The 22,326-nt window shown below is 31.7% G+C and overlaps 1 protein-coding gene and 1 long non-coding RNA gene across 3 annotated transcripts in view; one reads left to right on the top strand and one right to left on the bottom strand.

The window, feature by feature from the left end:
- LOC126735081 (uncharacterized) overlaps positions 1–22,326 on the bottom strand; it is a 54,707-nt gene that overhangs the window by 19,462 nt on the left and 12,919 nt on the right. Inside the window, exons 3-6 of one of the 2 annotated variants that reach the window (XM_050438977.1) lie at positions 19,844–19,933; positions 18,378–18,595; positions 2,643–2,764; positions 2,267–2,542 (exon numbers count right to left, since the gene is read on the bottom strand). In XM_050438977.1, the coding sequence (XP_050294934.1) occupies positions 2,267–2,542; positions 2,643–2,764; positions 18,378–18,595; positions 19,844–19,933 (706 nt within the window). Of the gene's footprint in view, positions 1–2,266; positions 2,543–2,642; positions 2,765–10,700; positions 11,039–18,377; positions 18,596–19,843; positions 19,934–22,326 lie in introns of those variants that run through there. The other variant, XM_050438978.1, reaches the window with a different exon arrangement.
- On the top strand, positions 17,213–18,628 carry LOC126735083 (uncharacterized). Its single transcript, XR_007660275.1, has 2 exons — positions 17,213–17,564; positions 18,385–18,628. It is a non-coding gene; the product is annotated as an uncharacterized LOC126735083 (long non-coding RNA).

Here is a 22,326-nt window from a genome sequence, read left to right as displayed (position 1 = left end):
TCATTAAAAAGCGCTATCTTTTCCGGGAGTTTATGAGATTAGGTGCGAAGAGTGCCCTGCAGTTTACGTCGGCTAGCATAATATGAATTAGTGAACCCAAGTCCCAATATAATAAATTTAAAAATACCGATATCACAGTGACCAGATCGGCTTTTGCTAATCATCTCCTTGACTCCAAGCATAATTTTCTCGACAGCCAAAATATCAAAGTACTTCACCAGTGCAACAAAAGTAAAAAAATAGACTTGCTGGAGGCAATGGAAATTAATAAAGCTGTTAAAAGCCCAAAACTGTCCTCTGTTAAGAATAAGTTCGAATTTGATGGCCACCTGGTTTTTAATAACCTAAAATAATTTTAGACTCTCACATAATTAGAGAAAAAAATGAAAACTCCAAGTCTCAGTCTCAAAATGTCTATTTAATTATTCAGGTGACATGTTTCGCTAATGAAGCATCATCAGACCTATAATAAACAGAAAAACACACGTAACTACAATAAAACCTTACACTAAAACAAAATCAAATATTAAAAATTAGATAAAATTACCTTATAGCTAGGTGACCTGCTAAGTACTGACAAATATAATTTAAATATGAGAATACCGACATATTTTGTAATAAAAAACAATAACACGGCACAAAAATTCAACAAAACGAATTGTTGAAAAGAATTGTTGTTTTTGTGCCGTGTTATTGTTTTTTATTATTTTTTATATTGTTTGTTATTAGTGGTGGTTTTTAATAGTGAAAGCTATCCGATTTATTATTAGTTGCATTGCAATCATTTGAATGATATAAATTTTAGCCACTTATACCGTCTAACCATACTTAAAACTGCATTTTTTTCGTCATTAAGGGTGGTTTTTAAGGGTTTAAGTTTCAAAATATTCATGTGTACTATAATCCCCAATGTAAAACTATATTTATTTTGCATAGTTATATGAATTCTACGTTGTAAAACACCTATTTTCGTTTTATTTTAATTTTAGTGGTTTGTTCTTTCATCCTCTATTTTAAAAGCAAATAATTAGGCATTTAATAAGTGTTTTTTATTTAACTGCCTTTTTATATTTCACTGTTACCGAGTTCCATATGCTGAGTGTTGTTATCACATTATTATGTAAATTTTATTAAATATTTAAAAAATGGCTATATTAACGAAGTTATTATTAATTAAGTGTATGTAATATTAGGTAGGTAGTTTCTTGATCAGTTGAGAAAAGAGCATGAAAGGAACATAAAACTAAGATTTAATTGTGTACATTCTAATAAACTTAATTTTAAAGCTATCTACCAAGTGTTTTTCTTACAGTTATTTGTTCAAAAGAGACACTTAATAATATTCTTTCAATTTCATTTTTAACAATAATACAAAGCGCCTTTAATTTCAAAAAATTCCATATATTACACGCTGCCCTCCGCGATGTACGAAAATATTCCTTATTAAAAATGTTTCAAACACCCCCCGTATCGTAAAGGATTGCCGCCGAAACTAAATAATGATTTACGACCGCGTAAAAAAAGTCGGCACTGTTTAGAAGTCCCTACTTCAAACGGCCGCAAGAGAGTGAACCTACTGTTTTGTTCTTTATACTGTGCTATAAGGTAATTTTATCTAATTTTTAATATTTGATTTTGTTTTAGTGTAAGGTTTTATTGTAGTTACGTGTGTTTTTCGGTTTATTATAGGTCTGATAATGCTTCATTAGCGAAACATGTCACCTGAATAATTAAATAGACATTTTGAGACTGAGACTTGGAGTTTTCATTTTTTTTTCTCTAGTTACGTAAGTCTCTTTGAGATAATGGACGAGTTCTTTCAATCTCACATAATTGTTAGAGTTTGGTATGTATAAAGTAATATGATTGTTTATTTAAGTTCCTTATGCATATATAGTGCCACTTTATTGTAAGCTTTGTTCATTTATATGTTAGGTATTTTGTGCATGTTATGGTAAGTTTTTTCTTGAATTTTCATTTCTTCGTGTTACATCATCATAATTATTGTTGGTCTGATGATGCCCTATTTGGGAGAAACATCTATCCTTTGTCTTGTTATTAAATGGTTATGTAGTGCTGTAGATTTTATGTTGATACTTTTTATAAATCGTACGACCAGCATCTTTGTGAAAATGGATGAATTTCTCGATTTAAGTGTTATGTGTGCCGGAAATGAAACAAGTTAATTTAACCCACCACTTCTTCAATACGAAATAATTTGGGGTGATATTGCTTTTTACAAAAAATACTCTAATTACTTACTTACCTAAAGTAGACACGACATTTCCTAATGCCACAAGACTTTTATTGATATTGGCCCCCTCACGAAACCTATTAGGACCATAACCCCTGCTACCAGCGCGTTCGTTCCCAGCTAAATCCACTAGATGGAGCTTTACTCCGTCACAGCTCACGGAAAAAACCGAGTGACTTCTACTCGATTTCTGATTAGTCGCGGTGGATCCTACTCGTCTTCTATTGGTCCCCGATTCAAGACGTTCTAGTAGTTCCGTATCGGTGGTTACTGTATGTTGGGAGAGGCCTAAAGAATTGAAAATTGTTGTACAATGTACAGTTTTAGTATTTAGTTCTAGAATATGTAATGTTCTGTTCTAAGGTAGGTAATGTTCTAGGATTATTACCTTCTACGTAAGGACCTTTTTTCGGATGCTCCCTGACTTTTAAATGTCTATGTCGTCCGTTGAATAATTTCTCGTTGTCGCCTAGTAGGTCTGCGACTTTTTCGTTGTAGATCTCCAAGTAACTGCAATGAAAAAATATAATTTAACTAGATAATTTAGTTCTTGAACCATTTACGATTTGGAGTAATAGTCGTATTTTATCATATTTTATCAGTGATACTGCTGTTATTGCTAAAGCTTAAATTTTTTCTAGAGAATTTCTAAAGTCGACTTAGCTCTAGTTATGACGTGATGCCAGGGGTCACCTCATCATTACGTTGGAGATTATTTTTCACGTCAATCTCGAACAGACCGAATGTTAAATATTTCCACAACCGCTTCAAGCTTTCAGAAAAACGTTAAGTTTAAGCAAAAAATGGTTAAAGAGCTTCTTTCCACAGATGAGGTGCTTTCATTTACAATGTTTTCTATTGAAATTTTCGGTATAGTACAATCTACAGTAGACTTCTATGGTATCGTTCATCATATGGTAATGGCAAAACCTTCTAGGGCTATACTTTATAGTATAAAACATACCGCAGCAGATCGTCACGGTCATCTGATAATTAAATAAAATAATAAATATAATTATAAATATAGTAAAAAATATTTTTTCAGCAATGTTGGTTTGAAGATGGTTTTTGCCCTAAATCGGAACAACTTTTACATTCTAGTTGTTATTATAGAGAACATGCTATTATGATTAATGCGTGGATCAAGATCATAAAATAAGTAGGAATAGTATAAAATTATCTGAGGATCCAGGAGATAATGTAGAGGCGAGAAATACAGCGAACCAAACTGATAAAAATTCTAAAAGGTGTGAAAAAAGATACGAAAAGGCTAAATAAAGAAGAAGTAGAGGTATTTAAGTTCTCATCAGTATCGCCTTTAACACAGTTCTCGTACTTGCATTTTATTGAGATATACGATATAGAGAAGATGATTGCTATGAATGAGTAAAAATTTTAAACATTACCAATAATTACCGTGTTTCCATCAAGCTTGTATCAATTCAATCGAAAAAATTGGAAAAATACTTCAAATTGTGTTTTTTTGTTCAGATCCTTCAATCTTCAGCTCAAATCTCATTAATTAAGGTTTAAATAGATGAATTGCTATCCTGTAAGATATTAATTCCATCCAGAAAAAAATAAGAACTAGAAATTAAGAATTGAATTAAAAACATTGACTTGAAATCAGAAAAAAAAAAGGGAAAGAAGAGGAGAGAAAATACTTATCGTAGAAAACATGTCATTAAGATTAATGTGGATTATGAGTGAATCAGGGCAAAAGTAGCGTTACTAAAAATATCTGGAGTTCTTCAAGACAGCATAGAAGTGGCAAATACCATAGAACTAAATTAGTAAAAAATCCTAAAGAATGGTAACATATTCTGACTGACAAACCATTATCAAGTCTCAAGGGGTGCAAATGGAAGATATTCTGACTGTTAACTCTAAAGGGGTTTAAAAACGCTAACATCGGACAGACCGGTCACCTCAAATCTCATTAGAGTCAAGTCACTTCCAATTATTAGTTTTATACAGAACAAACTAGCGTTAATGGAAGGTTAACTAGGATTAAAATGAAAACGATGATATTAAAGGTGACCAGCCAGTGATGATTTGTCTGAAAGTCATCAAAAAAATGGAGAGGAAATAAAAAGTTTTTTTTTGCTTTTACAAAATTTGCTTTCTCCTTTTAATTTTCTGCTTTCTATCTTTGCAAAGCTTATATATTGTCTCAATCATGCCGAATAAACTGTAATAGAACCGAGATGATTAACTAATCTGAATACTGTTTTGTTCTTATATATTTTAAGAGGAGCATTTTACATTGAGGCTAAAATGGTAAAAAGCTGTCTAATATTATGGAGCTAGAATTATTTTATATTAATTTGCTTCAGATTTATATTTTCAATAAAGAATACAATGTTAACGCCTGCATAGAATATATATTAAAATAATCTAATGACATTGCGAATTTTAGTTTAGTGAAATATGCACTTTTTTTCAGAGATCCACTTCTACAATGATTATTAAATGCGAACTAGGATCTTCAAAACGATATTGTAATTGTAATTATATGGCAGTCAGCCAAAGAACCCGTCGTGCTCCACCGAGGGTTACCAGAGGCCAATAGCCTTGCAAAAACCAACGAGTAAACTTGAGTCAACTTGATCAAACTTCCTTTCAGAGTATCTCAAGTTTGAAAGACTTAATATCCCCGTGCACACTGTAGGTGTTAACCAGATATTTGAACCGCGCGCTCACGTGCTGGCTACTCGCCGATAATGTGGTCTGCAGTTTATCTTTCTCCTTGCACTACCGGCATTCCGGATTATCCGCAATACCAATGGTGTGGAGATGACATCTTAAATGCTAATGTTTGGTTAGAAGCCGAACTTTGCTGAATTTTGCATCTCTTTAAGCGCAGTAGTTGTCAGGTAAGACAGGCAGATGGCCTATCTGATGCAACAGCTATACATTTGGCTATACCGATTATATGTTCGGTGCCTACCGGCTGTTTCGCAAATCAAAGTATAGCAAGGATGCCCGCTTTCTAGTTTTAAGCATAGCCTCAGTGGCTTGGCATCCAGACAAGCCAAACCCTGCATTTCACCTTCACCAGCTTCTCCAGGGCCTTTATGCACTCCGGTCGGATCTTGGATCTCACCTTTTCGGCAGTAATAGCCTTAATTACAGCCCTGCTGTCCGAGCAGATTGATGCGATTGTATTACGGTGTCGACAATTTCTGTATTTCAGGATTTTCTGTCCGGTTTTTAATACAGCCAAAACCTTAGCTTGGAAAACAGTAGCGTGCTTCCCCAACTGCCCTATTGCAGTATTGCTGCCCTGCTGGTATACGGAGCCTCACCACAGAACCCTGCACCAGTTCTAATGTTTATTATGGAGGCATCTGTATACCAGATGGGGGACCATCTGTTTAGCAATGTAAACTTATTAGAGTCCTGCTACTCATGTCTGCCCGCAGTGGGTCACGAAACCCTTACCATCCGTTATCTCAGGTGATATATAGTCAGTGCCTATTAAAAGGAGAGGACATTCTTGTACGGAGTGTGACCAGAGTTTTGCATTACCAGTCTTACCAGCCCCGTAGTTCACCAAGGATATATAGGCTATTGCACTATAACATCCAGAGGCGGAAGGCTCAACATTGTCTTATGCGCTCTAGTTGGGGCCGTTCGCATGCCTAAGCATAACGTAAGGCGTTATACTCTATTTAGTTGAGCTCGCATTTTTGCTTTTTCTGCAGAGCCACCAATCGATAGTCCGGTATGTGAGAAGAGATTTGACAATAGATAAGTAGATCCAGCGAAGAATCTTAGGGGACAGATTCCAAGTCCTACCCAAAGCCCTCCTGCAAGTCCAAAGCGCGCAAGTGGCTTTAAAACGTTTGAGGAGTGTTTAAACTAGTTTATTAACATCTGCATTATAGCGCTTGCGTAAACGTGGTAAATGTTATACAGTGCGTTCACGATGAAGGGAACAAATTCATTTAAAATTTAGGTATTTTTTTCTTCTTTTATTTTTCGGACACGTCGATTATCATTGTCACTTGGGCGTTTTTTGCGTTAAAAATTTTCAATAGAGGGTACCTCAGGTTGAAAGTATGGCGTCAACATTATTTTTTTTAAATGGAACACTCTGTGTATCATGGTATTTTACATTTCTGCGATATATTATGAATACTTTTTGAATAGCATACCATATGCATAAAGTTCACGGTTTGTCAAATTTGACGTATTAGATAAATGACACATACGACATTAAAAAATAAAAATGTATAGAATATTTATTGCAACTGAAGTTCAATTTGTTATCCATTTACTGCAATGCATTTTTGAAGTCAAAACTATAAAAAAATTCCAATTGCATATTTTCTATCACTTGTTAGTGATCGATTAGTCTAATTTCTTGTCGAATTCTTTGCTTTAAATCATCAACATTATTTGGTCTATTCACAAAAACTTTGGACTTTAAATTGCCCCATAAGAAAAATATAATGGGGTTATATCCGGTGGCGTTGGTGGCCATTTAATCGGTTCTCAATGCATCTCAAGTAGGTTTTTAAATAAAAAACTGTTCGAAAATAATAAGGTTTACTTACTTTCTAAGAAGTCACATTAAAAATTAATGTTGGGGCATAGTTTCTATTCGAGACACCCTGTAACCGAAATGTTCATTGCAAAGCACGGATTGAATTAAATGGACAACAAATAAAACATTAGTTGCAATAAATTATTTATTTTACTTTATGTGTTTTTTTAAGGTACTTCATTAGAGTAAAGGATCTAATAAAAAGCATTTTTATGGAAATTAAATATTTTATAATTATTATATGTACATTTCTTAATAAGCTTTTATTATTCTACGTTTATGATGACGGTTGTCCCTTGATATGATGTTATGACAGTATCGGTATTTACTTGTGAAAAGATCGGCTTAAATCGTCTTTTTTCCCATAGTGGGACACAAACGGCACAAGTTTTAGTAAAAACTTGTAAAACTAAGTTCACAAAAACACTCAAATGAGACTTTTTCGTTTTTCAACCAAAAATTAAAGAAGAAAAAACAGAACTCCACAAATGCCGAATGTAGACTCAAATGCGCTTGACAAGATGACATTTCGCAAGATAATAAGCATGATGAATAACTGTAGTGTATGCGTGGTGGATCCTAACCCTCAGCCCAACAAATTGATATTTCAGCTTTCAAAGTAGATAAAAGAAAAAAATAGTTCGACACATAATTTAGGTTTGTAGAAACATTTTTTTTACTTGATAAAAAATATATGTCCTGGAATTTTATAACTGATGAAACCCAGTTTAATAATGCTGTCAATCATACGTGATCATTTAGTTTTTCTTTGTATATTCCAAAAATCTACTCTACAACTGAAAATATTAGATTAAAAAACGATTACACGAAAACATAAAAATTCCAGTAAATATTGCTAAGCCTAATTATAATAACAAATTGATAATCCCAATGCAGATTGAAGGTACACGTGGGAAGAGATCAATAATTATTATAGAAAATGTCTGAAAACAACACTGCAAAAAAGTGACTTAAAACAAGTAAAGACTGCAAAGTTCCCGACCAGAAAATGATTTAGTGATGACTTCATTATAGACACTCGAAGCCATATTAGAACCAGATCTTCTAACTGTTGAATGACTTCTTGACAATTGCAGAAACTGAAAGTTGTATTCAGACATTGATTCCAAAGTTGTGTGAATTGAAATCCCTATTTTGGTATCTATATCTGCACCATTTATTTGTCTATGCGTGAGTTTCAAGTTTCCTACGAAAAAACTTTTATTCCTGGATACAGTTATCCAAGAGTCTAATTCTTTAAAATCGACGTGTTCTAGAAGTGAACCTTTCGGACCTTTTTTTTTCCACTAAGATATAGCCTAGAACCTTTTATCTAAACAAACAATTATTTGTAAATTTTTTAAGAGTAATATTTGGTAACCTTCTCAGAAAAGAGGAGGGGAGTTATATTGGGTTGAATCCTTTCAAGTTATCAAGGAACTATCAAAAATAGACTGTATTTCATCCTGAAAGGGAATAAGATGATCTTGAGGTGTTGATCAGGAGTCAATAGCAGTTAGAACCAGTACGAGCGTTTCCAGTTACTAAAATAGTCCTGAATATCCTATAAGAAAGTCTAAAAAACCTTTACCTACTAATTACTGTGAGGAATCATCGGAAAAACAAATGTCTAAAGCATTGAAAGTTTGTCAAGAGCTAATAGAAGTTAGACTAGATGTGAAAAATGTTAGTTAGTGTAATAGTATTAGATAAAGCCTGTACGAAAATCTGAAATTACTTTCACTGGATTGACTGCGAACCTTTACAAATATAGGCATAAGATTGTGTATATATCAACAATTTCTACTTTACCAAATACATAGAGGAACTGAGTGTTATGACCGAAGAGATAAAACTTTAACAGAGAAACTTTAGTTTCTCTGTTAAAGTTTTATTGAGAGAATCTTTTAAGTACAAAATTTTTTATGTGCATTACCAAAAGAATTGTTGAATATCTGAAATAGGCTAGTCTGCTTACTGATCGGCAATTTGGGATTTAGGGCAGATTTAGCACAATACTGTTTCGGGTATAATGGATTTAGTATTCTGTATCGACTGTACCTGATGCTTTTGAGGGTAAAAGTACTGTGACCTATGCCAAGCTTTTGAATGTATTTTACCTGACCTGCTAATTCATGAACTTAAATATTATCAGTTTAGTGCAAGCTCTGTTGAAATAATGCAGTCTTCCTTGTGTGCCTGCTCTCTCACAGTACTTTCTTACATGCTGTGGTCTGCAAGAGGCCCTTTAATTTTAAAAGAAGGAACCTTTGAATTTTTCGAAACAGTTAGTCAAGCTATTAATCAACCGTCAATTTATAAAAAAAGGATTTTAATTATTGTCGAGTTAAGAAGGAATTTTAAAGGGAGTGCAGACGAGAGATTAAAAAGATAAGTATATTTTTTTCATATATTTAATTTAATTTAACTTTATTTACCTTGATAACGGTAGTAGATAGAACTATCGAAACTATAACTATCGAAACGTTGGTTCAAATTAGTTATTGTTATTAAATAACTAGGTTTTCTTATCGTTTTCAATTTCAATATTCATAACAAAGGTAAGATATTAAAAAGAAGAATCGAGCTCAGAGATTAATAGATTAAACCTCAGCTCCTGGGTATATATAAAAAAAATCTATTATACCTCAAGTAATTTATTGTATTTAAAACGTATTGGTGTAAGTATCCCAAGCGCAAGCCTAAAAAACGAAAAAAAAACTTATTGAACTTAAATTAAGTTAAATCGATTAAGGTCTCGGTAAAGGTTTGAGTTCATATTTCTTTTAATCATTTAATGAATTAGTCTATTTTCTTCTTTTTTTCAATTTGTGAGCGTGTGAGAGAGTATTTTCTAAATTGATTTTTACTATAAGTAACGGAATACCTACTTACTTTACTTACAATACAGATTTTACTTGCAGCATAGGGATATGTCCTATGTTGGTATTGGAATTTGTTCATAAGTAAAGTCTACACAAATATTGAAGAGCAATTTATCAATTATCCTTTTTAAAATACCGTCGTGGTATGTTTGGTGGAATTGTTAATTTTTAAATTGTTAATGGAATAATTTATTGCTCCAGATATATTATAAAAAATTAGCATTTAGTACTATCTTTGAATCTAATTATTTGGCGTTTCGTCATAAACCTATTTATAACATATTATTGCACCGTATGTATAATGCACACAATCTATGTAATGTATAGATATGATGACCGGCAAAAATATGGAATAAATTTAATAAAAAATAAATGACGAAAAGAAAGTTGATATTGACCACGGCTACATGAGACACCCTGTATACAAATTTTTTGTTGAAAAAAATGCGCAACCAAAAAGATTAATCAACAATCAATTGAATTTGTTTCATATTTTTGCCGTTCACTGTATGTATTTACTAAATAAATTGAAAGTTGATGTCGTCTATGTATCTTTGAGACAAATAAAAAATAATATATTTATATTGTAAATAAGTTTTGTTTTAACTTCTTAGTAGTTATATGTTAATGATTTTTAATTTTTAATATATGTATAGCTTAACTGTGTTATTTTTATATTGATTTATTCATTTATTGTGTTAGTTAATGGGGTTTTCCCGTAGTTGAATAAATAAATAAATAGATTAATGAGTAGTCTTGGAGGAATCACATACGATTTAAACCAAAGTTGTCTTTAAAGCTTTTAGTCTTTAAATGTTGTTATTCTAATTTTTTAATATGTAGTATTATAATAAACTGACATGTGTTTGTGTACACATGTAAAGAGTTTTATGTATTAACATAAGAGTGTATCTATATCGAAATAATATATATATAAATATTAATCTTTCCTAATAAAATCTCACCTAGATATTAGATTATTTTTTTACTAAAAAATTTTCAAAATTACCATTCTACTATTGTTCCATATATCCTAAATAGGCTTTTAATAACCATCGATTGTGAACATTAATCACTCACTAAACCAAACTATGTAAAAATAAAAAAACACAATTGTCAAATTTGTCACTCATTCGTATCCCAATTTCCAAGTTTGTTAAATAAGCCGTCTAAATTTTCAAAAACAATCCTAAATCGCGTGTTCCTCGCTCTTAAAAAAGTTTTAAAACACTTCTTACACCCCGGCCGCACGAAAACGTAATAACTGAAAAGCCCATTTAAACCTGAAACTCTAAAGGTCTATTTCCGCCTCGGCTTAGTTTTTCATTGTTAGACAGATACTATTGTGCAAAAATGTTTTCCCATAGTTTTGCAAGTTACCTATACATCTTTTGAGAACTTGTTTTACCAGAATTATAAATTAGGTCATTGCATGTGGTATATTGTAATAATAATATAAACAATTGTTTTGTTAATACATAATTGCCATATGTTGTTAGAATGTTATCGCCTAATACCACCTGTCGTTATTCCCATGAACTGAGAATAATCGAACATTAATTTAAACTTAGTGGTTTCGGTGTTACGTAGAGGTAATCTTACAAAACAGAAACTTTTTCAATTTGAGTTGTGCGAAAGCGAATAGAGGATGGCAATGAAATCGTAATAAGTTTATTTATTTTAGTTAGAATATTTATTGTATCTAATTAGGTCTAAGACCTAATTAAATACAGAGACAGATACAGAGACCCTAAGGGTTAGTATCATCAGATCTTAATAATCAAATTTGATTTCTGGCTTTACCGTAGGATACTAAAACGTTATGCATATAAAAAAAAGATTAAAACATGCTCTCTAGATGTCACTTTGTAGGTATCCAGTCCCAAATATTTTTTATTTAGCAAAGACGGTGAAAGAGCTTTATAAATCACATATATTTTTTTTTTGCAATTGATTTTTGTAATTCTTTTTTAAAAATAATAAACTAGTAAGAGGACGGTGTGGAATCAAATATCAGTAAAATTCACTGAAAATTAAATTCATTTTGCTGAAAAACGATTTGCATACTAAATTCAAGTCTAAATTAGGATAATTTGATTTTTTTTGTCTGCATGTATACAAAACGAAAGAAGATGAAGAGGAATATCTTATGAAGCTTTACACTTAATAAATTTATTTAATAAATCTATTACAGATTCACCTGATTAACGTCAATAGTTAATCGCGTAGCAATGCGATTGATTTCTTAAATACCACAATAGGATGAGGTCTCACTAATGCATGATACTGCAGCTAATAAGAATACTGTATCCTCTAGTTTCTAATTGAGGAGGTTATTTATTTTTGTGGCTTTTTTGGCCTGCAGTCGCCTCCTGTATGCTTCCTCCAGTAGGTGTTCTCTAATCAATAAGTGAAGAGCTCTCGCATCGAACTTATCACATAGTCTATAGAAGATCTATTCTATTTAGTTGATAATTTTATATTTAATTATGTGCATTTCTGTTGCTTCTAGTAGAATTAGACCAATGAAAATTGAACAACATGGAGAAATCATTTTAATTTTAAAACCCAAAAAAGCTGAATTAAAATATAAATTGAAAGATTAGAAATTTGCGAAGAAAAGTAGATAAAAGTTTGTTCCAACCTTAGGTGATGCTTCAATCTCACTTATTGAACAACAAATATGTCACTAAAAAAGTACAAAGGAAGTTGTTAGGTAAAAGAAGATAGTGTAGTTGTTGTTGTAATGTAGTTGTACTTGAGAATCTTTCTCCTGTAAATTCCTTACAAAAATAACTTTTTTAATATTTCATTTAATTAATGGGATTTATCACATCTACTCTATTTTCCTACAGGAGCAAATCCACTTTTAGACAGAGTTTAACGTCAGTCAAAATTATATTGAAAGATTACCTATATAAGACAAGGAAGGGCCTGAGAAAACATTTTATGAATACACAAAGTTGATAGGAATTATGGGCAAAAAGCTACATTTAATATTTGCAAAAAATTTAGAACATTGTAGGTCAACAGCTTTAATTAATTAAATTTAATAACAGGGTAAGGTCATCCTAATTCGAACTGAGGTCAATAATTTTTTAGGTAAAATAGCATTCCTATTTTTTCTTCTTTTTTAAACTTTTTTTATCATAATATATTCTCATTCAATACAGCTGGTATTTCCTTATTGTGCATTGATTTCTTTTATAATTTTACACAACATCCTTTTGCTGTGGCCTTACCTTATTATTTCAACCCAGTAGTTATAATGTGTTTCTTTGGTCCAATATTTTAGGCCATATAGGAATGCCAGACATAGGTCATTTCCATTACTTCTGAAACCTGTATGCTTCGAGCCTTCTTTTGTTGTATCTTTATTTTTCTTAAAAAGATATTGTTAATAATTATGTATTCTTGCTCTAAAATGCATCTTTTGTTGATTGAATTATCATACTCATTAGATTTTCATCGTCCAGAAAGCTTTTTTTTGTGTTTGACGAAGGTTGAAAAGAAATTGTAGAGAATAATATATTCTTTCTCTAAAATGCATCTTTTATTGATTAGAATCATGATACTCATATGATTTTTATTCCACACCTTCATTAACGTCAAATCATACTCATATGTGTACAGTTTTTGATCAACAGTTCAGCGGAATCAAGTCCAGAGTAATACAGTTAATGGCATATGTTCTAATTGGCATTGTACCAAAATAAAATTGCTTGCATTCCTCATTTGATATGTTTATTGAATTGAAAAATTCCAATGATGCACGTACAAGGATTTATCTTATATATATCCGTCAAGTCATTTAAAAGATTGCTAGATGAAGTCACATTTACTTTTTATAACCTACATTTAATAACACCTATTCATTTGGTGAAAATAATGAAAATATTCTTATCAATATCCATTTGAATTTGGGAAGAGTGAGCAGCCAAGAGGGTCATTGTGCATTCGGTCTTCGTGACAGGTCTTCGTCAAAGCTCATCAAGGCTTACCAGATGCCAATAGCTTTATGTCGCTGAGCTAAGCTAGTGTGTTAGTGCTGGGCATTCCCCGATCTGTAGTTTCTTTCTTCTCCCAATAGCAACGGCACTCCGAGTTGTCCGCAATACCTATAGGGTGTGGAGACAGCGTCTTAAGTACCAGCACAGTTTAAAGACCCGTCTCTGAAGGTGCAGTATTATCTTGTAAGACAGGCAGCGGTCTACCCACCTTTATGTACCTTAGCCTTTGAGTATCTTATACCAGGTGCTTTCTTCCATCTCAGAAGTGTCTTGCTTTTGAGCAGACTCTGTATGCGACAGTTATATGTTTAGCTATGTCTATTCTTGGTTCAGAGCCTATCGGCAATGTAGCTGATACCAGTCTAGCTCGTTACCAACCATTACCGTTTAACTATTCACTGTTAACTGAACGCTACAATCCTCCTTCAGCAGTCCCTTTTATACAGTCTTTTTTATGAAGAAATTTTTTACAGTCCAGAACTAGCTTGTAATCCACGTTATCTCACGACTGTTTTGGCGTATTTGGTAAATAGTGGTCTAATATATCAGAATGCTTGGGAACAAATTAAAAATCTGCAAATTCCAACCAGCCCTTTCCAACCCGCTATATTATCGCCACTCAACTTGAATGGACTTCTACTTACAAATTTAATATACTTCCTGCAAACCAGTATATCGATCGGGTTTCTTGTGTAACAGCAATGGCCGTGGTATTTGATAGTTATTGGACCAAAAGTAAAGTCCCGATATTTGTGCTACTTGATTATGTAAAAGCATTTTTTTTGTCGTCTTATCGCCCTGGCAGAACACAGCAGCTTAGATTGTGTAATAGTTTCACGTGAAGTTCCAGTTGAACACAGTTCCAAGAGGTAGTATTCTGGGACCTTTCTTGTATATTTTTTATACTTCCGGATTTTATTCTTGCATAAAGTTTTGCAAATATTATTCTTATGCTGACGAAGCGTAAACTTATAATTCATTTGATAGATCCGAATACAATATACAATGCGGTAATAAAGTCGAAATTATACCCATTTGTAGTTACGTCATCCAGGTGAGAAAAAACGTATGGCGTAGATATTTTTGCCAATCAATATTAGGTTAGAAACTTTACCATCGCCTTCAGAAATTAATAGTCTGCTATGTATTTTTATGCGTTCAGAAATTCACAAATGATTTATTTTAGCAGCATATTATTATATTTAATATTCGTGTATATTCTTTCATTCCCAAAAAATTTAAAAAAATCTTGTAGTATTTATTGTATTATTAACAAACTTAACAATTAACAAATATTATTATAATTATTCATAAATAATGGAACATAAACAACAAGTCTGAAACGGAATTGCACTTCAAATTAAGAATGTGATAGAGCGAGCCGCAGATGCATCAAAATTGAGCACAACAACGATCGCAAATATAAAGAAGAATGGGATAAAATCAGATCAGCATTACGCTGCTCATATATTTTCCAAGCAAAAGACCGCAAAAACCAAATCTACAACATATTTGAAAAGTAGAATTCGGCACGAGCAGTAGACGTAACAAAACCGAGCTTACAAAAATTGGGAATAATGGTATAAAATTATTTTAACTCACTGGGAAAAATTTAAATACTGACAATTTATTTTCTTGTTTATGAAAAAAATGCTGCTTGAAGGAATATGTTAACACATTAAAATGAAAATACCATTCCAAAAAATAAAACATACAAACTCAAAACACGCCATATTGCATTACCAAGTTAATGAAATTGCAACGATATGATTGAATGCTTAAACGACGATCATAAAATAAAATTTGCTAGAACAAAAAAAGCTTAATCAATCTCGTCAGTATTGTCAGAGTCAGAACTTAAATTAGAGATATTGTCTTCGTCATCGTCGTCTTCGTCAGTCGTAATCACAAGTGGCAGAATGTCATAGGCATCACACACTTGTATTGCCTCCGAAGCCTTTTCAATTACCTTTTTTGTATGAAAAACATTTTTGCCAATGATTTATAGAAATTTCGTTTATTACCCTTTCCCATGTAGTCAGAACTTCTGAAGGTGACCCCTTAAAATTGGAAATATATTGATCATATTTTCGCTTACATTCCGACCATACCATTTCAATTGCATTAAATTGGCAATGATATGGTGGCAGTCGCAAAATTTTGTGTCCTAAAGGTTTAACATATTCATCAAGAAAGTACTTTTTTTCACTAGGGCAGTTTCTGCGTGCAATACTCCATATTTTATGTTTCATGGCTTTTTCTGGAAAGCCAATATCTTCTTCAACCATTCGGTCAGTCTCTGCTTTGTCCAAGATTTTCTCGGGATTTCTTCTAATAAACCAGAATGGTAACTTGCATTGTCCATGATTATAAATGACTTTGGGGGACGATTTGGAACCAGCTGAGTTTTAAACCAGTTTTCGAAGTTTTTCCTGACCTTAAAAATAAAAGATAATTCAATTCTCTTCTTTTAGAAATAATTCTTCCAGAACATAAATTTAATATAATTAATAAGTAATGTTCCATGCACATGCGAGTAGTGTATGGAGTTAAATTCCCTCATATTGTCTTAGAGAGAAATTATATGAAACTTGAAACAGATGAAATTATGAAGTTAGAGGGCCCCCAAGGGCAATAGTTTTTATTAAAAAAAATCTAAAAAGATAACCAGATAATTTTTACCTTCACTGTTTTTCCTTAAATCCATGTACTTAGTGTCATCTTGCCAGCTACGAAATGATCCCTTGCTAAAAATCCACGTCTCGTCAATGAAAACTAGAGTAAAACCTTCCGGACCTACATTTCTATTTTTGATATACTCCCTTAAAAAATTGATTTTTTTATGAACAATATTTGGCAAGTCCATCAAATATTTTCTGTTATTTAATTTTTTCCACTTGAAGCCTATACTATTGATCCATCTTCTTAAGGAGTCAATGGAAAACTCAAAATATTCAATTTCTTCGCTGAACTTTTTTCTTACTGTTGCCAATATTACATATTCTTTTCTGGCGTACATAGAATAAATTGTGTCCCGAATTTTATGTTTCAAATCTGCTGTAATTTTGGTTTTTGCTGTCTTTGGCTTGGAAGATATACGGGCTGCGTAATCCTGATCTGATTTTATCCCATTCTTCTTTATATTTGCGATTGTTATTGTGCTCAATTTTGTTGCATCTGCGGCTCGCTGTATCACATTCTCAATTTGAAGTGCAATTCCGTTTCGGACTTGTTCCTTTTCCAGTTGAAAAAAAGCCAATATATTTGAAATCATCAGCTGCGATTGTTCATTATACCTATTATATCTTTTTTTAGGCATTATCTAACACTTTTCGAAATAACTTTCAAGAACAAGTTGACAAACCAATATTTTTGATTGACAGTGACGGATATTTCACATAACCTAGTATATAAAAGATAAATAATCATCAGACACCATTTTTTTTAAAAAGTTTGTTGTCGCCGCTGTTTGGAATATGCTAAACAAAGATTTAGATAATATAAATTCTCATTTCCATAACATTTTCCTTAAATCTAGCGATGACTCTCTAAAGATCAATGCATAAAAATCGTTTTTTATGTATTCGGTAAAAAGTATCTTCCTCATGATAGTCCTAACATTACCTAATTGGGGTGATTTGATTCCGGCGAAGACAACCTGCAAAAGCTTGATGTGTTTTTAGATGAAAAGTTGTCCTTCAAGGAACACATTATTATTCAGAAGAGCTTAGGATGCACTTAAAATAATTTATGCACATAAAGAATACCTTGCCAGGAATTTTTGCAGTTCTGAGTATAGATAGTCCTTGTTTGAATTAAATTGACCAAAAAACGGTTCAGAAAGTCTAAAATAGATGTTTAAGGTTAGTTTTTGGTATTTCTCGTCCTATACCAATCTCTCAAACTTAAATGGTTGAATAAGCAAAATATATTATCATTACAAAAAAGTGTTTTTTTCCAAATAATCAAGAAAAAGCTACCTAAATATTTTTTTAATATGCTTTCTTTTCTGCGCATCGAAGTCCATAACTTCAATTTAAGACACAGAAACACCATAATTATTTCAAAGTAAAAGAAAGAAATTTTTAAAAGATCTTTTATCTATAATGCGACCACGGCTATAAATGCAGTGCATGTTTCTTTATCTGTTAATATATTTAAAATAAACTTGTTTAATACTCTCTATCTGAATCAAAGTCGGTAGGTTTAAGCTTGGGTACATTTTATTTGTAGATGAAATACACTACTTGATGTATAGGTAAACGTCTCTTTGTTATCTGATCGCTAAATTAGTTTTTCAAGTCTTATTAGCTTGCTTTCTTTTCACATTCTTTATGTAGAAGTCTCTTTCATAATATAATACGAGCTATTTAAAACGCTAAACTGCAAATATTCATGTTGAAATGATAGACCTTTTGTGTACATATCTTTATTGTTAGTTTTATAATGTATCTCTTTTATCTGTTTTTTATATGTATATTTACTCTTAATTTTAAGTATGTTTAACAAATGTTGGTGGAGAATTGGCATCTTCTTGCCTACCAATATGCCTTAATTTCCAATAAATAACGATAATGTTGAGATATGGATTGAACTTTAATAGATAAAAATTGTTTATTATTATTGTTATTAAATTGTTAATTATTATTATATTTTATAATAATAAGATATCTAACCTTACAGTCACCTGTAACCTTCCAGTCTCACTACTAGAAGTTCCCTCCTCGAAATATTTGAATATCCTCCTGCAGAGCCTGGGTGTAAGGCCAGGATCATGGGGAAATCCCATCATGGTATGAGTCTTTCCTGAAGACGTCTGTCCATACGCCAAGACGCAGGAGTGGTTACGATTTTTCAGCGAGGTCCCCACAATATCTTCTATGGTTTGGAATAACTAGGAAAATTCATTAAAAAATATTAAATTTTTTTTTTGTTTAAATTTTGTAAAATGCTAAATTTATTGCAGCGTATCTTAAATTTAGAAACGAAAGTAGAAATTCTTAATTTTATAGAAGTTAATTTTACTAGTAAAGTCTATTAGCCAACGGACCGTTTAAATTTCACAGTTGTTGGAAACACAAATATTTGGAAATCGCTGGCGCTCGCGATAGCGATCTTTCAAATACGAATAAATTAGTTTAGCTTCTTGACATTTTGTTTCGGGAACTGTGGACAAGACATTTGTTTCTTTTAGTAAAAATTAAGTTGCTTAGCTGTTAAGGGATGTATCACATCGGCGAAAACGAAATTCTTTTATAATGTATAATCTGTATAGATTGAAAACATATAATTACATACTCCAAATCTCCGAAACAGTATCAGTGTTTTGATACCTCCTAGTTTCCAGTAAATTTCTTCCTCTCTATTTCACACATAATTTATTTAACTAATTTACTGTCTAATCTGCTAAGATAAAAAAGAAAGAGTATCCTATATATGTAAATTCAACTAAAATCCCCAAAAAAATTATATAAAGAGTTATTGAGGATGTTTTGGAAATATTTAATTAGGTAGGAGCTTTTAGAAAATTTGCAGACTATTCGACGAATGTTTGTTTATTCATGTTTTTCTTGCGATATACCCAAGCATGTCCTAGTCAAGAAATATTGCAAGTATAGTATACCGTTGTATCATTCTTTGTACCATAAAGTAAGTTTAAATCAGAATGTTTATTACAATTATTTATAAGTTTATGTTCCTATTATGATTTAATTTGTTAAATTTTTGTTATATAAATGATTTTTTTTGTGTAATTTTTTTTTCTTATCATTTCATGTCACAAAAAAATTATATTTTTTAGAGTGTTTTGTCATCACTTAAAAAAAAAAATTTATCATTATACAGATAGTCATATTCAGTCCAGAGATGGAAAAAACTCGGTAGGATGACACTATTTTTCTTTGCACTTTCTATTGCATATTAGTGCATAAGTATTTGGGCACCAAAGAAAGAAATTTGCCACAAATATGTATGTTATTTTTTAAATATCAACACTAGTTTCAAATTCTGGATGTTTAGATTGACAAAAAAAAGAAATAGATGGGATTCTAATAAAACATTATTAATGATTATATAATGATTATGACTCTTTAGGTCGGTTAATTTTGCGTAAAAATAATAAGATTATTATTGGTTTACTTACTTCTTCCTGACTAGTATCTTCGGAAAAACAATAGTCAAAAGCAAATCGCCGTATCCTTTCCCTACTATCTCCGGTATTTTGCACGGGGACCTAAAATATAAAAGAGTTCACCCAGTTAAAAGAAAAACTACTTTCCAGGTAACTTTTCTCACACAAGACGATAAAGTTAATATTTCTGTCGCCAGTGTTTCGCCGGCCTATTTTAGATCAAACGAAAGGATCGCCTGAATTACTGCATAGATTTTGCCAAGTTTTAAATATGCTATTTAATAACTGTTTAGCCATGTGTCATACATCATAGAGTCGGCAACTTGAGAAGACGACTTTACGCCGCTTTAAAGCGCGAAAAATCGATTTTCAGATTCTCTGCGGTTAATCACAAATTTGAATTTAAAAAAAATCATTTACGGGTATTATAACGTACTTAAGTTTTCCTTTGCTTATTAAAGTTTGTTATTTATTAGTATCCAAACCAAACAAGATCCAGTTAAAAAGATAAATTATAAAATGTGTGCAACATTGTATACAGACCTTGTTACACATTTCCTGGCAAGAACGATGCCAAGGCCCTCTTAACGAGAGTCAATACAGCGAAAATCCAATTTACTTGAACTAAAGCCACCCAATATTAAACGATAAAAAAAATCACAGTAAATAGTATTTACTTGAAAGTACCATGGAGAGATAACTCTTATGAATGCCCTTTGTAAAATTAACTAAAGAAATGCTACAAATCTTTCAATCAATGATGAATTGGTCGGTTATTTCCATATCGGTATTTTTAGAAGAATAAGTTGTCCTTACACAACTTATTCAGCCGGCAAATCTTTAAACTAGACTTAGATATGGTAAGCAACGAGTCGTTGCGCTATTCAATTTTTTTAATGAGGGTCTTTCCAACAAATAAATAGCGCGATTATCTTCAACTTCAATCAACTTCTAGATAGTAAAGGGTATTTTCTGTATCATTTTTCACACTTCATTTTCTTTTTGTGTTCGGCATATTTAGGTATTAATTCATGTATGTATATTAATTAATAGGATAGATAGTTGATGAAAAATGCGTCTTCAAGTCTTAAAATAGGAACCTGCGTTCCAAAAATTCATTATATTGTAATATATTTTAGAAATCCGATAACACTTATTCTTTGGAATATAACAATTTGTTTTTAAGAAAATTAATCATTTCATTAATTTCCTTCATTCAACAATTACTGATGAGTTATATAGTGGTGAACGCTTAATTGTGCAGTCAGTACGCTATCAAGGTTTTCCAATAAGTTAATCTTTTAAAATTTCATTAACATCTAATTTACCGAAAAATCATTTATTTTATGTGATATTTCAGTTTTCTTACGTTAAGTACCTTTATATCCTTCAGTTTGCAAGTAAAGGGTTAATAATTTAAACAGGGAACAGAATACCAAAAGTTTAAAAGAAAATGCTGTTGAGCAGTCATAAGATAAAATTTAAAAAACTCATTTTGTTTTTTTTTCAAGTCAAGTGCTTCAAAAGAGCTAAAAATTAAAGTCGAAAATCCATTAGGAATAAATAGGAAGTAATGAATTGAATTTTCTTTGTACAATGTATTGGAGGATAAACGAGTGCCCGTCCAGACCACGGCAAAAACGTTAAAAAAAAAGACTCCTTATTTCTCTTTATTGGGATTTTTTCTCTTAGGAGTTCATTTTTGTTGAACCTTGGTTAACCCTGTTCTCTCACCGTCTGTGAACCTTGTTCTGTCATCTATCGAACAACAACTGCAACTGCAACTAGCTAAACTGCTAAACAATTTGATGAACAAGTCACACGAGGACAATTTCTTGTATGTATTGGCAGTGAAAATTAACCGGTGTAGATATAGCCAATCGATTATTCAACAGAACCAACTTTAGAAGCATTAAAAGTTGCAGAATTTATTGTTCTGGTTCATACTAGATAAACTACGATGCACAATTGAATTTCCAATCGTATTAATTTCTGGCGCGAACAACTGATTATATGTATAAACCGTTGATTGAAAAGGGACTTGAAAAGGGACCTCTTCAATCAACTTATAAACTTAAAAATCCCGGTGTTATGCCCGACTAGATACATCGAAGTTTATTTTATATGAAATAAATTTTTTGCTTCGAAGTCTTTTTGATCATTGAATGTTCTTTAAAATAAATTAGATAAGTTAAAACTACCATCTCGATCGGCACTAAATACAAGAATTTTTATCCGAGCTTGATTTACTTTTAGAAGCAATTCTACCGACTGCGCCAATTATTAACGTACAACCAATAAAAGCCTTTAAGCAAAAACAATGTTTGTAGTTCTTATATACTCAAAAATTAAAAAATATTTTTATAAAATAAATTAAGATAACTTAAATAAAAAGAGGAATTATCTACCATCCTAATTTACTGTTTAAACGATCAATGTGACCATATCTACCATCCTAATTTACTGTTTAAACGAAAATTCAAACATTTATGTCT

Source organism: Anthonomus grandis, chromosome 4 (assembly GCF_022605725.1).
Source record: "Anthonomus grandis grandis chromosome 4, icAntGran1.3, whole genome shotgun sequence".
Classification (NCBI taxonomy): domain Eukaryota; kingdom Metazoa; phylum Arthropoda; class Insecta; order Coleoptera; family Curculionidae; genus Anthonomus; species Anthonomus grandis.
This window is presented reverse-complemented; position numbering and strand designations above follow the sequence as displayed.